Source organism: Diadema antillarum, unplaced genomic scaffold, assembly GCF_040938485.1.
Source record: "Diadema antillarum isolate AM-2024a unplaced genomic scaffold, OU_Dant_1.0 seq00000565_RagTag, whole genome shotgun sequence".
Taxonomy (NCBI): domain Eukaryota; kingdom Metazoa; phylum Echinodermata; class Echinoidea; order Diadematoida; family Diadematidae; genus Diadema; species Diadema antillarum.
In genome coordinates this window covers 1,138,229-1,157,216 of record NW_027271504.1, presented here as the reverse complement: position 1 = coordinate 1,157,216, position 18,988 = coordinate 1,138,229, and the positions used below count along the sequence as shown (strand labels likewise).

Here is an 18,988-nt window from a genome sequence, read left to right as displayed (position 1 = left end):
TTGTGCCGTCGTTTTATTCCGAAATTTCACTGGCAGAACGTTCGAAATGACAACTGATTTCGTTTTTAAATTTACGGACATTTTTTCCTTTACTATTTTTCGGCTAACGAACCTTTAGAATATAAAATGTATAGTACTATTTCATTACTCTTTTTTTTCTCTGTCGGAGTAACGAACCCTCAGAGTAAGAAAACTGTAACTTTTTCATTCCAAAATTTCACTGGCAGAACGTTCGAAATAACAAACCTGATTTCGTTTGGACATTAACGGACATTGTTTCTTTATTATTTTCCGATTAACGAACCTTCAGAATAATAAGCAATGTAGTTCTATCATTATTTCGGAACAAACACCGTTTTGGGGCCATCGCTTTATTCCGCAATTTCACTGGCAGTGAACAGAACTCTGGCTAACCAAACTGCCTTGTGTGAATGTGAAAAACATTGTTTACTTTCACTAAATCAAGAACTGATCTGGAAGGAGAACAATTCATGTGTTAACGAAAATCAAAACTGCGTCAAAAATGATTTGTATAATGCCTAGGCCGTCATTGCTAAAGAGAATAACGTTTCGCTTTCTCCCGTAACAAAAAAAAAAAAAAAAAAAAAATGCTCGACAGTTAAGCGCATGAAATGTCAAAACTATATATATATATATATTACATTAACGTGAACAACCAAACATTCTTTATTTTGAATAAAAATTATCATAAATAGAAAAGAATGCCGTTTGGTTGTTCGCGTCAAAACGTGGGCCTCTGCGTGCGGTATCCATTATCAATTTACGCGGGAAAAGCGTTACAGCTCCTTAGCAAGAGCATGAAAAAAAAATGAATAAACACACACACACACACACACAAACCAAACTTCCGTAATTAACATTAATATGATATATTAATACGCTGTGTTCATGACGAATCCCAAACGGATCCATTTTCACACATTTCCAGTGATTGGGACAGAGAAGGGATGGAAGTACGAAATGGAAAGGAGAGCAAACCTCATATCGGTGATGGAGAACAAATATTTCAATAATGAACTAGAAAAGGGGGAAGAGAGAGGGCTCAGAACTCCGCCCATCTATGGATCATTATACCGAAATTAAACTACTAGTATTCATTCCTTATCAAAACTTCCGAGAAAATTGAATTCAAGTCCATTCATAACTTTTTTGAGTTATCTAGCCGGAAAAAAAAAATGAACCTTGGTGGTGATATAACTGATGCTGGTGCAGAGAAAAACAAAGACCACTTGCTCAAAATATGCTTCCTTCTTTCAGTTTATTTTCTCCCCTGTCATTCCTATCGTTCTCCTCCCAAGAATCCCTGCCATGCACGGACGATGAACAAAACAAAATGTTACCGACGCTGGCGTCTGCAATAAAAAGAAAAAGAAACAAGAGACCCGCGGGTCACGCGCTCACCTGAGTATCGCAATTTCACCTTCCATGCATTCTTGCACACTCTAACCTGAGAACATTGGAAACTTACATAGGTCTGCATATGGATTCCCCCCCCCCCCCCTCCCCTCAACTCCAGGGAGTGGGGGGCAGGCAGCCCTGGATCTGCAATGAACAAACTTGGAACTAAAGTCATCAATGTACAAACTCATGTTATTAACTTTGCTTTATCATTCCTTGTTCTAGAGTAGAAGATTTTAAATATTCCTTAATGTGGGGGGGGGGGGGTGGCCCTCTAGGGGCCCCCCCAAGAGGGAGATGGTGCCCATTTGAAGTAATCGAGATTCTATCCCCCTAGAGATGCTACCTGCTAAGTTTGGTCAAAATTCATCATGAGGTTTTCAAGAAGAAGATGAACATGTACAATTCAGGCCCCATTAGGACCCATTCCACTCCCCTCTCCTGGATCCCAAGGGGGGGGGGGGGTACCCCTGATTCCACCAACCCCATGAACAAACTTGAAACGACAGTCATCAATGTACTAACTCATAGTATTATCTAAGCCCTATCACTTCTGGTTCTAGAGAAGATTTTTAAATATTCCTTAATTTTAGGGGGTTTGGGCCCCCCTGGGGGCCCCCAGGTAGGCCATGGTGCCCATTTGAAGTAATTGAGATCCTATCCCCCTAGGGATGCTACCTACCAAGTTTGGTGAAAATCAGACATGGGGATCTCAAAGTGAAGATGAAAATGTACAATTTAGGCCCCATTAGGACCCCTCCAAAGCCCCCTCCCCTGGGTCCCAAGGGGGGCACCCCTGATTCCTCCAAGAACAAACTTGAAACTACAGTCATCCATGTACTAACTCATAGTATTAACTACGCCCTATCACTTCTGGTTCTAGAGAAGAAGATTTTTAAAGATTCCTTAATTTTAGGGGGTTTGGGCCCCCCTGGGGCCCCCCAGGTGGGCCATGGTGCCCATTTGAACAAATTGAGATCCTATCCCCCTAGGGATGCTACCTGCCAAGTTTGGTGAAAATCGGTCACGGGGTTCTCAAGAAGAAGATGAAAATGTAAAAAGTTTACGCACGACGCACGACGCACGACGCACGACGGACGCCGGACGAAGAGCGATCGCAATAGCTCACTTGAGCCTTCGGCTCAGGTGAGCTAAAAACAGGTGCTCGAAGCAAACACTTTTCAAGTTGAACAAATCAATGTTCGTAATGAAGAATTAAAAAAAAAAAAAAAAAAAAAAAACACGGCCGCAGTGGGAAAAACTTGATCTCATGGCTCGTGGAAATTTCCACGAAAGCCAGGTGTCAGATAAAGGAATGCCGCGCGTACTCCCACCTTACTTCAGTGGTCGTAAACAGCGTGTAAATAACATGTAAACCAGCTTGGAACAGCGATTGATGATTTCCATAGTCATTTGTTTTCTGCCCATGTAGGCCCCCTAACCCTGTTCACAAACCAAGCCAGAAGCACGTGGAGCATTACGTACGCTGAACTTGAAAGACCATCATGACAGAATTACTAGTACTAATTTCGGCCAGGAGAAGGAAATTGGAATATTCACGAATGACGTTTACGAATCCATGGAAAGTGAAAAGGCTCAAATGGAACGCCTTTTTGAATAAAAAATAACCCGCTGAATCTAAAAAGAAAATACAATAGAAATAAACAATTTGCATTTGCTTACTCCATTGGACGTGTTTGCTTTGTTTTTGTTTTTGTTTTTGTTTTTTTCGAAAGATGGAGGTAATTTTCTCTCTGCGGCAATGCATTGAACGCATCTAATTTTGCGTCATTGCCGATGGCCAGCTTCCTAAAGAATTGATACGAATCCTTTCACATACGAAACAAAGTCTAAAAATCCTGGATCCTGGCGGTGAATTCCGGTGGTACTTTACCAAAATTTAATCATCTGTTCATTGCGCCATTTTACCAACCAACTGTTCCTGAAAATTTCATCCTAATCTGTTCCCAAATTTTGACTTATTTTGCGAAGAGAGACAGACAGGCAGACAAACGAACAAACCCACAAGTAGCAAAAAAAAAACAACAACAACAACCTTTGGCGGAAAGGGGGCATGCATTTCTTCATATCGTTTGTATTTGAGTATTAAACCGACAACAAGCGTGACAACAAGCGAGCACGTGGTGCACCCGGTGTCAGCCTTCCTCAGCCTCCCTTGGGTGCCTTGGCCTCCGACCCTCTCTTTCCGTCCTCTCTCTCCCTCTCACAATACCGTCATGTCTGCTGCAGGGACCACATGCTGTCTGTAACTTCACACAAATTGCAGTGTGTGGATCCCAAATTGGAGCGCGTGTGAGTGAGCAAGTGTGTGATGTGGTGGTGTACAGCTAGCTACATTCTGTACATGCCGTTGCGTTGTTGTGATCGGTGCGGTTTGTTTGTTGTTTGTTGTTTGTTTTTATTTCCGTCTTCATATAAAAATACACACATGACAAGTTAGTTGCATATACATTGCATACACGTACAGAAGAAACGGGGGATTGCCTGTTCAGTCATGTTTTCAAAATATGTCTGTTCTTCCACAGGGTCCCGAATTCATAATACAATACAAAAATAATGCACTGTTATATATACAAAACATAAGAAAAAGTAATGAAAATCATATACCGAACTGGTACATGCACTGAGAGTCAACAATAATCAGAAATAGGTAGATAAAAAGCAGAGCAAGGAAAAGAAAAAGAGGAGAACAAACTTACAAAAGAAAAGACAAGACTCATATACCCCCCCCCCCAAAAAAAAAAAAAAAAAAAGAGAGAGAAAAATAAATGGATGTTACTGGTACTCCATTGAGTCTTTTTTTTTTTTTTTTTACCATAATGCTCTATCTAGATAATCAGATAATAACATTTGAAAAGATCTTAAAGTTGTTGCATTAATACGAATTTCATTGGGCAATAGGGCCTACATTGATATTCCCCTGTAAAAGAAAGTTCTTTTACGGTTATTAGACTTTGGCTTTGGAAATGGAAGATTCAAGTTCTGATTTGAACGAAGTGAATATTTAAGAAATTTTCTAGAAATATTATCAGACATGTAATTAGGGAGAAAATTCTGCAATATCTTATAAATCATCATACTCATATTTTTTTATATCGGTATTCAAGAGATTCCCAGCCCAAAATATCATGAATATGTTGAGTAGAAACAAAAGAATATGGATTTACGCTCATAATCATACGGCCTGCTCTATTCTGCAGCTTATTTTTGAAGAGCTGACAGAGAACCTTGTGGAGCTGAATACCAGATAACGTTTCCGTAATCAAAATGTGGAAGAATAACGGATTTACATATCAAATTCAAATTAGATTCATTTCTTCTTCTTCTTCTTCTTCTTCTTCTTCTTCTGATTAAGTCTGCCTCCTTCAATAGACTGAAGATTCTTGCAGACATATCTCAATCTTCCAAGAAAACCAATCAGTCTACTGATTTTCTGGCACATGTTTTCTACATGAATATCTCATTTTCAACTCAGCGTAGATATGAATTCCAAGATATTTTATCGTTTCAACGTTTCGAATTTGAGTATTCTTTATTTTCACATCTAATGTGTTACACCTTGAGAGCATAAATCTCGTACCAAAAAGCATACTGACGGTCTTTGAATAATTGACCAATAGTTTATTCTGTGACAACCACTGATCCAAAACTTGCATTTCTTTGTTTAAAATCATTACCAGGGTACAAAAAATGCGGTGACATCCTCCATAGGAAACGAGCGTTCGTAAATGCACCGCGCAGAGCGCACAATCAGGTATATAGGACATTTACACGGACTCTCGACTTAACGAACTCATACCTCCCAGAATATGTCTTTTTGCTTAAATGCACCTGGTTTTTATGAAAATCTAGATTACAAGCTTGCTCTACATACCTCATTTGTAGAATTTTGTGAAAAATTTACATCGGTACCTTTCGAGTTGAAAATTAGGTGTCATTTCTCACTCTAACGCAATCAGCTCTACGACATTCACGCAATTTTACATTGACAAGTGAGTTAACTGTGAGCCTGAAGGCCATTTTGGAAGGGCTATCTTACTGCCATACCTATTGTTTTTAGTGAGTTGCAGCAGGGGAGGTGCCACCTCCCTGGTTGCAGCAAATACTCACATGTATTTATACTGAGTTTGGGGGAATTTCGTGAAACCAAGGAGCTACTAAGCTCCTTGGTGAAACTTCGCCATCGGTACCTTTTCGATATTCATAAACCATGTCAGTTTAGTCCGAGTGAATAACCCACCAGTAGTGTGTACACTAAAGCAATTTGCGCGTCCCTAACTGCTGCGTGCTTCTCACTTGAATACGCTACGCTGATTGGCTAAATGTCATTGGCCTTACGAGCTCGCATCGGGTCAACGCGTGATCGTGACGTAGCGCGTATGCAAATTTATGACGGGACAATAAGTGCGCGCGTCTTTATTACTATTACTCAGTATATTTCATAGCTCAACGTAGCATCTGCGGCGCGTGATTGCATCATGAATATGTAGCCCTATTATTCTTTAACGCTCACCGCACTGTGATTGGCGGTATGCAAATTACGGATCTACGTCATAGCTTATTAGGAGTATCTGTTTGTCACCGTTCGCGTGTAGACTTTTTGTATGAATGACGAGTCTTCGGACTATTTGATTTTAAAAGAGCCTTCGGAATAACGAACCTTCGGAGTAACGAGCTGCAACCTATCATACATGTGGATTGAGTGAATGCAGCAATACTAGTAGAACACATCAGTGAAAGTTTGGGGGAAAATCGGACAATCCGTTCAAAAGTTATGAATTTTTAAAGTATCTGCGTAGTCACTGCTAGATGAGATGACTTCTACAGTGTATGATGCCACAATGCGTACAACCATAGAAAATAAAAAGAGAATTTCACAAAACTTTGCTTTTTTAATAAAGTTCAAATTTCTTCGACTTATTGCTGACATATGTTCAGGGTGATATTATTCCTCCTGCCTTCTGAAAGAGAGCAGTCAAGTCATTCTTTTGTTATGCGAGAAAAGTGAAAATATGTTGACAGAGACTCCAACCCCAAGCACCTTCTGATCTGGAAATTCTCCCGCCCGAAACCCCTAGCAAACGGGAGACTCCAAGTTGATGTGTGCGAAGCGCGAAGTTCGGTTCTAGATGTTCTCTGGTGCTATCTAAGGCTTATTTTTTCAACATACGATAACAATAAGTAAGAAATCCTTTCCACCGGGAGACACAGAGCCAGGGCGGGAGAAATCAAATCTCAAGCGGGAGAACGGGAGATTTTGCAAAAATGGGTTTTCGGCGGGAGATCTCCCGTCGAAAACGGGAGAGTTGGAGTCTCTGTGTTGAATTGTCTTTATTCTTTCTTTATATCGTTGCACTCAAGTGACATCACGAGCTAAAGTATCTTCTCATCTAGCCTTGAGTGAGCAGAAACTTCAAAAATTCATACCTTTTGAACGGACTGTCCGATTTTCCTCAAACTCTCAATGATGTGCTCTACTATTACTGCATTCACTCAACCCACATGTCTGTGAAGGTGAACTTGTCGCAATTTTATAGCGAGGGAACGCAATAATCATTGCGAGGGAACGCAATATTATTGCGAGGGAACGCAATAATATTGCGTTGGAGCCAGGGCTCTCACTTAACTTTTTTCCTTGGTTGCCAGCCGGGCAACCTGTAGAGCTTTTTAGGTTGCCAAAATGGCAGTTTAGGTTGCCACAGTGATAATGTTTGAAGAGTATTGCATAATGTGTAAATCTCCAAGGTTAATTATGGCGATGATAAAGAGGGTTGTTTACACTGCTGTTTACACGACTGAGATATTTACACTCCTGTCTACAAATTTAAAAAAAATATATATGCAAAGTGAAGTCTCTGAGTCTAAACTAGTGACGTACTAGTCAAGTGTTTTTATTCCTTTAGAAGCTGCAAACAGAATACATGATAATCAGTTTAATAAGCAGTGTTGATAAAAACTTCAGCACTAAAAGAACAACCAATCTATCTTAATCTTTCTTCCGTCAATACATTGTAATCCTATTAATCATGCCGTGTGACATTACATATTTGTGTATCAGACTATCACTATCAAAGCCTGGCCTGCAGTATCAACAACTCATGTCCTCTTTCTTGACTTGCCAGTCAAGTGAGTTACTTCTGCAAGTCTTTTTATTCCTTCAGAAGATTTAAACAGATAACAAATTTCAGCACTAAAGGAACAATCAATTTTTTCTTCAGTCAATAATCCAGACAGAAACTAGCATTCATTTCACTCTGATCTTTCCCCACTTTGGCCTCGGTCCCCCCCCCCCTCCCCCCCCCCCCCCAAAAAAAAAAAAAAAAAAAAAAAAATATATATATATATATATATATATATATATATATATAAGAAAAATACGAGGAAAAAACAGACACACACACATTGCAACCCAACAAAAACCTCTCCCCTACACCTTCCCGATTTCCGTGTTTTTGTCAGGTGAAACGACATGTTCAAAAAAAGAATAAAACAACAGTACAGCCATGCAGGCCAGGCTGCCATGTAACATCAAAGCACATTCCGACAGCTGGCTGGCAAACAACATGGCAGAGGAATTTGCTCGCGCGTACGGTGACAGGCTGGCCCCTTAGTGATTACTGTAGTCTGTGAGTTGTCAATAGCAGACCTTTTGAACAATTGCAAACGTCATGATACTATTTTGTCTTCCTTTTGGACTGAAAGAAAAACATCAAAAAGACGAATTGAGTGTCACAATTTTTTACATAGCCATGCAAAAAGATTACTACACTCATGTCATGGCAAGAAATGAATCAATATTCCAAGACAAATACAAAGCAGCCTCGGGTACCTATAGACAGTGACATCGAGACGCCATGCATTCAACCATGCACGTTGGGGGAGCTACATGTTGGAGTTGACAGGGAGGGCTGATCCTTGAGTTTGTGAGAACTTCGACAACACAATTGTGAAATCTCAAAACAAAGCTGAAGCTTCTTGTGGTCTCACACCCAGCAAATCTGCGTGTTTATAGTTCTCAATTCGAAGGAAGTTTATCTCTGATCTGTTGAGTTGTTTTTGCTGATTCTTAGGAACTTTTCATGCCTGAAGTTCAAATGGATGGTTGCCAAAAATTTCATGATTCACAAAGCTTGAGAATTTGCCTACTATATTCATTTGAAATGTCAAATTTAGAGGGTACAAATCAATATGGAGGATCATCCACATAGATTTGCATCCTCTAAATTTGACAAATATTTCAAATGCATTTAGACAATATTTCAGTAATTTATTTTAGACCGTTGATGCTGGAGTAAAAACATCAGAAATCTCATATGAACTTGGAAGTGTTAGGATGAAGACAAAAAAGGGCGAGAAACCAAATACAAGTCTTTTTTTATTGTCACTGGTAGTCACATTTGTGTTTTACAGATTGTTAAATCAATAGGGCCTATATAGGCATTATAGTAGGCCTATTGTATATACACATAGTTACAATCTCATTAAAAATTTGACACTCTAACACCTACAATGTGTAAATTAAACTCATCAAATATCGCAGGAGAGTGATTTTAAGGAGCTTAAATGAAAGAAATATAAAATCATCACATTTGTAATCCTGGGTCTTCGCCCTGGGGCTTCGACTCGAGCTGTCAATTAAACATTCTTTCCCTGTTCATCTCCAACACCCCAGACAGTTCATGACCTCCCAGAATGCGCCAGTACGCGCGGTTTCTTCTGTTGATTGGTCTCGCTCTCCCCCTCCCTCTCCACCTTTCCCCATTTCCCAGTCTGCTGGCACCGTCATGGCATCGTGGGATTTTTCTTTTTTTCTGCGTGAACTTGGTACATTTCCCCTTCCGAATGTTCTTTTGCCAGTCTCACATCCACTTCTGTGCAGCTCTAACGTTACGTTCTTCACAGTACACACACGTTGTATGAGTAACTAATTCACCGATCCCATTCCTGATCTCGTGCGAGGAAAACTTAAGCTGAAAGTGACGAATTTCTTCTCAAAACTCAGCCAAGAATAAAATTGGAATATACATTACAGTGTCAAGACCATTTTAGTGGAGTTTGATTTCGCCATTTTTTTTTCATTTCTTTTTTAGCTCTTGAATGTTCGACTTCTTACGTCCGATTCATTCATACCACGCCACGTACAGCAGACCAGTACTTGCTGTACTGAATACTAGTACTGTGTACAGTGTGTGTCGATGTAGTTTCCCCAAAACACGGTACACCGACCGTGACCTACATATACAGTGCAGTGCATCATCATCGACAGGGCCTAGGGAGGTGTGGAAGGTGACTGTGCGACGACGTACACAAAGTACACACCACGTGCTAGCTAAGCACGGCGATCGAAGTTTGAGCGACAGCAATGACACGTTCGGAGCTGCAGACATGTGGATTTCAGCACAGGGTGAATGAGTACTAGTACTAGAGTAGTTGAACGTATCACTATTGTATGACAAATCATTGTTTTTTTATGTCTCTACAAGTTTGAACTAGGTTATCTTAACATAAATAGATTACGATACATTCATCAAATAGATCAGCCGTTGTAAAAACTTGCTTTCGTGAGAGTTATTTGACAGCGTTGCGAAATAAAAACCCCATGATTGAATAGAATGTCCCAGAGCCAGGGGGGGGGGGGGGGGGGGGGGAAGGGGCTCGAGGACTTTGTGGACGCTTCGATTGGCATGTGGGTAAGATGTGGAAACAAATGGGTTGAAATAAAGAGGATATATGAATAATTTACACACAAGCGAGATATTTCTTTCATGATTTATTCACAGTTAATTACTTTCCTTATAAAATTCACGCAAAATAGTGCTGCATTGAAATAAACTACTGTATATTCGCACGAGTGTACACGCATCAACCCTCCTGCCTAGTGGGAATGACGCAGGCGGTTTTTACACACAAGTGATGAATACCCTTCGCGTGTGTGTGTAGACACGGGCTGCAGTCAGTGCTAGTGGAAGATTGTAGATCCTCATAGGTACAACGTACGAACGTACGTCGATATGGGCTAAGCGCGTTTGAACGCGTTTATCGATGTTCTGCAGGCATTATATCGGCTCCGTCATTCTAACTTCCATGCACATTATGTCGTAGCCATATGTTACGTCCGTGTCTGCAATTAATTTTTTTTTCGCCGTAGATGGCAGTAATCAAGTTTCCGTGAGCATTTGAAAGAAAAAATATCTATCATCGCCAAACGCGTTTGTCTCGTCGTCGGCAAACTAGTATGAAACGCGCCTAGATGCGTCTACACGCGTCTACACGCTGTGTCAAGTTGGACGTGAGCGCCACTGTATAGGGCTTTTTACACTTGCAAATTTTTGCTTAGCCCCGGACCAACGGTGGGGCTAAGGGGGGGCCTTAGCCCCACCGTTGGTACGGGACTATCCTTAGCCCACTTTCTGTATACACTCGTTTTTGCCAAAGTGGGCTAGCCCCACCGATAGTACGGTACTATCTGGCCCTGCAAAATAGCAGGGGTTAGCACCGCAATTGCGGTGCCAAGCAAGTGAGTGTAAACAGAACGAAAAAATAATCCGGGGCTAAGCGAAGGAGACGAAGTCCGACCTCCACTGACCAATCAGAAACGAGGTAATCAAGTGCTGCCGGTGCGTGCGTGTTCGTGTACAGTGCACAGCGTAATCATGAATATTCATGTGGTTTGGAAAGTCCGGGGCTAAGAAATACGAGTGTAAAAAGGTCAGTTTTCTCCTTAGCCCCGGACAAGAGATAGTACGGGACTAATTGGCCAGTGTAAAAAGCTGAAAAAATTGGTACGGGACTAACGATAGTCCTGGGTCAGAGAAAGTCCGGGGTTAAGAAACACAAGTGTAAAAAGCCCTTATCTCTGTTCTCATGTACTGAAGCATCCCTGGGAAAGGCATCATTCATTTTATGTAAACACCGGTGTCGAATGTATCAAGAATGTTTCTACGCATAGATTTTTCAGCTCCAGAAGGTACAGTACGTGTTGGAAGATTGTGTGACTGGTCTTTTTGTTCGTGTAGCCCTAATTTAATCAGGAGGTTGTTCTTTTCAGGACTTCTTCTTCTTCTTTTTTTTTTTGGATGCCACCCTCTATTATCTATTTAGATCAAATTTCTTGTTATTTTTCACGTCTTCGGAATACAATGTGAAAAACTTTGTTTTTACTTTTTCTTTCTTTTTTTGTTTGGGGTGGGGTGGGGAGGGATACTTGCTGTACATGTAGTTTGGTAAAGTACTGTGTGTGCAGTTTTTTTTTATTTCTTTATTTCTTTTTTTTTTGGGGGGGGGATTGGGGGCGGGGCTGGGGAGGAGAAACTATAGTGTCGGTATACATTTCCTGAGGATTACAAGGGGCATTTATAGTGAGAGAACATCAACTGCCATGTTTTGTTTATTGACTTTTCTTGTTTATTTCAGCTTTGTCTTCCTGGACACTCATTCAGTGGCCAAAAGGTACAATGTGCACCCAGCTTGCTTAGCGAATTCCTCCCAGTAATCCACTATTTCCTCTTTTTGCATTTTTAAAAAATAATTCCTACCATCTCTTCAATCGTTGTCATTGGTTTTATTTTTGCCATCCCCATGTTAACACTTACCGCTCATTTCCAGCTCCCCGTTTGTGTCATGTTTTTTTTTTCAATTTGTGCGTAATACTTGCTTATCCCGATTCTTCTGCATAAAAAAGGAATGTATTGTACATGTGTACTGTACATCTCAAACCACTGTCATCAATTTGCTGGATGCAGAGGTGCAAGTGATTTTTGAACTCTCTCTTTTTTTTTTCTGATTTACTCTCACTTCAGCATTGTTCATCCCTCCATAGACCATGCAAACCATTCATCGCAAATCAAGATTAAAAATGACTAGGATCATGACTGCTAATGGCATGCTGATTACAGGGCGAGTCCAAAATAAGGTTCCCTGAGAAGTCAAAACTTCATGTTTTCTCAACATTTAAATGTTTCGTATCATTTTTCAAGCTTGTGAGTTGAAGTTTGAAATTCCATAATGAAAAAAAAAATGTGTCATGCAAATTTATGCAAGTTTAAGGGCTTCATTCGCATTTACGAATTTGAAACATAACACTATGTATGGAACTGTTATTAAAAATCATATATTCATTCAAAGGAACACAAGTGATATTTGATTAATATGTGGACATTATTTCATCTTGATTTGACTTGGTATGAAAACTTAGCCATTATGAGATCAATTATGCAGTCCTATCATCAGATGTCCCATACGCATTTATAAACATTGAAGACATTTTTTTATTTTTTTTTCTGAAAGCATAAAAGTTAATGCAGTGCTATTCTGGGAAGTTCTAATCTATTGACGTAAGAAATTAAATACAATAGAATGAAAAAAAAAAGGTAGATAAATAGACACATTTTTGGGGTTACAGTAGGCAATGAAAAAATTGTACAATTTGAGACAAATGCGTTACTTACGGGACATCCTCATATATTGTATGTTGCATGTGAATGTAAATGTAGCTAGCACAGTAGGAGGATCTTTCAGTACATGGATGGTACAACATTAACACTTATGTCCAGGATTCCTGACAACTTTGCATTCTATATTGCAATAAAACCTTTGATATTTCTATATTTCTTGCTTGTATGTCTGCACATGATGGGAGGGTTTTGATTGGAGGGCAGTTAAATGTATTGTATGCTTCTTATCTTTCATACTGGACAATGTTTGAAATATAATCTGCACTATCCTAGTAATGCTTTTTTAATAGCACTTGGTGTGCAAACAGCAGTTGCTCGATATTTGGAGGAGAATCATTAGACCAGCCGCAGATTCTAGTGCAGAATGTTCATAGATTGCAAACAGGATGTGCTAAGTAGTAGGCTCTCTGTGATTTAGCTTTCTCTATGCAGCATTGTCTACCCGTATCTGTGTTTACTTGTGCTCATCTCTGACAAATTATCCAGCTGGTGAAGGATTTGTGTCAGTGGTGAATGCGAACCTTTGCATGTTATGGTTCTTTTTGGCATAATGTGTATATAGCATATTTTAATAATAATTCTATTTTTGAATTTTTAAGCATTGTCAACTAATGCCATGTGATGAATTTGATGGCATTTGGTAACACCTTTGAAATCAGTGCATTGATAAAAAACTAGTTACACATAGTTTATGTGAGTTTTTTTTTTAATGTCCTGTCTAGTATGAAATGTGTAAAAATTTCTAATTCATATTATCAACCAAACTCTACTACAATTACATGTGTATGTAGTGTTGTTGAGAACATATCACTTTGAATACTGTAGATTCATGTTCATTTTTTTTTTTTTGCGTACACATGTGCACGTATTTATATTTGGTTATAAAACACATTTAATTGAGTGTGGTTCTTAGCTGTGCAATGACTGTTGAGTAACCCATCGTGGCATATGTAGTACCATACTGTACCTATCCCTAGTACTTTCGTGAAGCACTCACGTATCAGACTGTGGCCAAGTGCGTACATTTTGGTCTGTTACTGTGAAAATGGAAATTTGGCGATGTTGAAATTTCCGCGCATTTGTGTGATATGAAAGTAGCTTGAATATTTTAGCACATTAATATTTTGCTTGTTTTACGTAATGATCCCGCAGAATTGAAACACACAAAATATCTTACCTGGCCAAGCACGAAAAACTACATGAAAATTTCCACTTTTACTGTATTCTAATTATGTTATGGCTATATAAGTGTATGGGGTTTCAAAGTGTTGATATACTCTATTTCATTTCCACATGGAGGATTATTCTGTTGACTAAATGAGCAATGTCATCAAGTTTTTGAATAAATCTACGTACTTATGAAAAAAAGAACCCTGTCATTTCAAAATGAAACCTTATTAAATGCAATCCTTGATAAATTCTGCAATTTGCATTCTAAATTTAGATATCTATATGCAATTATTCTCAAAAGTTTCATCAAATTGCTTATAAATCACTTTGTGATTGAAAATAACAACAGCTTTTAAAAGCTGAACTCATCAAACTTTCTAAAACATACCTTGTACTTTATTCTACTGATATCTCTACTCAAAAAACTTTGCTTCGAAACCATCTTAAATTTCATGTGGATTTTGAAAATCCTGTAGTATCTTCAATGTATTCATTTTCTCTTCACATATGAATTAGAGGGGGAGAGCCTACAGCAGTTGGTGACCAGTGCTACTTTTACACGGCCCTCAGCAATGCAGTAATTCTCATTGTACAAATGTAGTGAAGTGCCAAATATGACATGTAATAGCACAATTTTTGTGCATGCACAATTACAATGTGTATACATTATCCTTCAATGGCACAATTCCCCCCCCCCCAATCTGAATGCAATAGCTTGGTGATCAAGCGTCATCATCTACAGAAACAGGATCATGATAATTTGGGTGTACTTGTTGATGTAGGGGGCTTTGCATATACATGTACTTACAGGGCGAGTACTGAACACAGAACAGCGATATGGCAGCACTTGCACATTTGGTGCAAAAGTTGACCAAGAGGTCCCAAAGTTGGTAGCATGCCAGGTTATTTTGTAACGCCAGCACGAATTGTGGCAACAATGCTTCACAAATGGACAATTAGGATAGTCAGGACTGCCATTGTACATGTACATTGTATCATGTTGTGGTTTGCATAGTTCACTTCAACTTTGAACACATTGAATTAGCAAGTCATCTAGTAAACTCTTTCCATCATTCATAGTCATTGTGACAGCATTTTCATTTGCTATTTTGGCCCAACCTTTCCCTGGATAATATGATAATATTGTCATCTACGATAAGGAACACTAGTAAAAAGAGAACTTTTGACCTTTATTTCATTTCAATGCAATAAGTTGTTTACTTTAGAAAATGTACAATGATTTTTATATTTTCATGATGTTATCACTGCCGCCCCCCCCCAAAAAAAAGAAAAAAAAATGAAGAGAATTTAAGATTTTTTTTTTTTGTTTTCCTTGGCTTCAGTTGTAATTTCTTCAGTCGTACTCTGACGTCAATTGATGTCTGCGGATTATCATTAAATCATATTTCTTTCTTTTTTTGTGTGGGGTGCGAGATGGGATGGAATTAGGCAGCTTTTGCAAGGAAAATTTCTTCCTCCTGAAGTGATTTAAAAAATATCTACTTCATGCATCCCCCTTTTTCCAAGCAAAGTGAGTGTGATTGCATTTTCTACCCACAACATCATTTCAAGAGTATCATGTGACTGCTATGCAGTGTTCTGCATGGAGACTTGGGTGTGATGTTTCAGCATCATATTATGTTGTACAAACATCATCTCCTGGACATTCAGTGTGTTCAATTGAACTGTCTATAGATATAGCATAACTTAAGGACTAGTGCAAGATCTTGTTTGGACCCATTACTTCTGCTGTTGGTCTTTATGAATGTTTTTATCATTTAGTTTTCAAACAGCTTACCCCACTATTAAAATCGTATTTCAGTCTTATGGGCTAAAGTGTGAAAACAGCTGTATTGTATGTACATGTATGCTAATTCTACTGTGACCCTAAAAACTGTACAATGGCTATAGTTAGAAAATATTTCTGTGGGAAATTTAGTTCAGGTTCTGGTTATGATTTTAATTTCTAATTGTTGTGAAATTTGTAAGCATGGATGTAACCAGACAGACAGACAGACAAACAAACAGATGGAGAGACAAACAGACACATACACACACACTAATATTCACATTATAGAAAGCCTGCAAGAAATATGTTTTTTTCTTTGTGAAGAATACTGTGCACCATATACTGTATGTGACCCTGCACCACAAGATCAACCAAAAGTCGCCAGACACAGATTTTTAGCTAAGGGCAGATTCTGAAAGAGCAGACTCTAAGCTTTAGAATGATGTATGAAACTAACTCAATTCAAATGGGCTCTCCTAAATTATCTAAATATTGCAAAGAAAGCATACCTCTGGATGAGTGTGAACTGAGAAAAGAGGCTCTGAAGTACAGGGTCTATTCAAGCGCTTAATCTTTACTAATTAAGCCATGCTAGCTATGTGAAGAATGGGACAAAAACAAGATGTAAACCACCGTAGTAACAACAATGAAGGGATTATCACATTAAGCTGAAATTAAGCATGTTCTATCAATACATTTGGTCCATGATTAATGCTGACTTTCAAAGCAGTAGCATCATCCTTTCAAAAGTTAATAGAGTTGAAAATAAAGAGTGTGCAAAGGTTTTTCAAGAAATGAAAAGGGGACTCTATGACATACCTGATCACACTACTCTACTCAAAAAGATTTGTAGTAAAACTGCTGAAAACCCACTTTCCATCCCAATCTTAAGTATATTGTTGAAGAAGAATAACTGTTGGAGAAAATATGGAAAACTCAAAATCGAATTGGTTGACCCGATTCACCTTTTTTGAGTCCTCACGTAAAATCAAGGGGTGCAACCTTTTTGTCAGCTTTGTGATGCACGGTCACATTCTTAGCAAGTCTAATCTTTCTCGAATCAGGACTTCACAACATTTTAGATTGATTAAATTCGCAATAGTAGAATACAGCAATGGATGAAGAGATGTACATGTACTGATGCTATGTCACTTTCGTATTGGGATTAAAGTTAATATTTTTTGCATTTTCTCAAATTTGCAAAGAGCACCTGACTTGAGAAATTCACAAAAATAAAAACTCTATAAAATATATGGCATAAACAGTCGTGTGCAATGTGTATAAATCATAATTGCACTTACTATCTTGGGTGCAAATAATCACAGACACATTCCAGTGCATATTGATGCAGATGTACAGTTTTCTTGCATTGCATTCTGATTCAGGCAACGAGAAACAAAATAGTGGTTGCGCAGTCAGCGCCGCAATACCCAAGTTGCATTTCGTTGAAAGTCTAATCTGGGCAAACTTTTCTGGAGACGTGATATAATCTCAGTCTGTAGCATCTCAGCGGCGTAAATTCATATCGCTTTGACAAAGATATTAAAGTGTCTGCATTGCAGCATTCATGACAAGCTGCTCATTATGCAGACGTTGGTTAGAAAACAGCCAGCTCATTTTCTTCCCATTGTACAGCTCTTCGGCTGTAGATATGAAACCATTAGGGTCAGCGGGTGTTGTTGTTAACATTTGCATGAACAATGTCATTTTGTGTATTTAAAGGAATGTTAAGTTGGAGTGCTAGGGACAGTGTAATACAGGTATGTTTTCTGTCAGTACATGGTTAATAGGATTATTTTACTTATGTATTTTTGTTTCAAGGGGGAGGGGGATACAGTAGAAGGTTTGAAAATCTTACATTTACTGATATGCTGCATTGGTGAGAGTTTAACACTGCGTATCAAGGGTTTTAGATAATGCAGAAAAGCTCTAGAAATCAGATTGTGATTATCAACACAAAAATCTCTTGATTATTCACTTGTTAAAAAGTAGTGTGAACTTTTATCCGAAAGATAGGAAAAAAAGAATGTGTAGTTGTTTTTAAGTGTTATCTTCCAGGACAGTATGTCAACAAGGTCTCTCTCACAAATACTATGCATTCTGCATAAGGTTCTGTGTCCATAACCCATTTGTTCAAACAAAAACAAAAACAAAAAACAGAAAGAAATTATGCATGGTTGTGAGTTGACGTGGTTAAAGGGATGGTATAGTTTTGGTTAAGATGGGAATTCAGGTTTTAACTTCATATGAGATAATTACAAATTTCTTATGTAAAATATATTAAAGAGCATACAATTTTAAGAGGAATTCAAAGTTTATTCGACCAAAATCGGTTTCAAAATGACTGAGATAATCCAAATTTAGAGAGGTCCTAATAAAAGGTGGGTCCTACCTTTTATTATGACCACTTTGTTTTACCTTGTTTTTAGATATATCTCAACCATTTCAAACCCAATTTTCATCAAATAAAAGAATTCCTTTCAGAATTGCGTGCTGTTTTGTACTACATATAAGTGGTTTCTACTCATCTTTTGAAAAATTCAAACATGAATCCCTGTCTCAACCAAAACTATACTATCCCTTTAAGGTAGGCTAGATTTGGATGACTGATTACTGGGTAGAGGTTGGAAAGGGAGGATGCTGCAAGCTTGCATTAGCCGTGATTTATTGCTTCACGGCTGAAAGACATTACTAGAGAGCTTTCAGGTTAAAGATTGACCCGCCTGAGAAGACATAAAACAAACAAACATGCTAACACTATTTACAGAATCACACAAGGACTTCTTTTCCATGTCAGGGATGGGTAGTGCTGTTTTTTCATTCCCTGTTTTTTTTTTTTTTTTTTTTAGGAGTATTGTTTAATTAACCCATGCAATTTTGATCAGTGCAGCATCTCCAGACTATGGATAAGTACTGCCTTTTGTTTGATATTGGATGATGCAAAAACGATTATAGTGCTTGGTGTACAGTGGAGGAAATGTTGAGCAGTACAGGCTTGTAAGAATCGGTAATGGGGAAAGCTGAGGTAGCACACAGCCTACGCCCAAACTAGCATCTTCAGGAGATATCTTGTGCTTTCTCTACATGCTCCAGACTTTGCGATTCAAGAAATTGGGTGCCACAGCCACCAGAATAC

The 18,988-nt window shown here is 38.7% G+C and overlaps 1 protein-coding gene across 3 annotated transcripts in view; it reads left to right on the top strand.

The window, feature by feature from the left end:
- LOC139735178 (oxysterol-binding protein 1-like) overlaps window positions 1–18,988 on the top strand; it is a 113,039-nt gene that overhangs the window by 24,507 nt on the left and 69,544 nt on the right. Inside the window, exon 3 of one of the 3 annotated variants that reach the window (XM_071645937.1) lies at window positions 11,854–11,889. The exons of the other annotated variants lie outside the window; for them this stretch is intronic. Within the exon in view, the coding sequence (XP_071502038.1) occupies window positions 11,854–11,889 (36 nt within the window). The remainder of the gene's footprint in view (window positions 1–11,853; window positions 11,890–18,988) is intronic. 3 annotated transcript variants of the gene reach the window in all.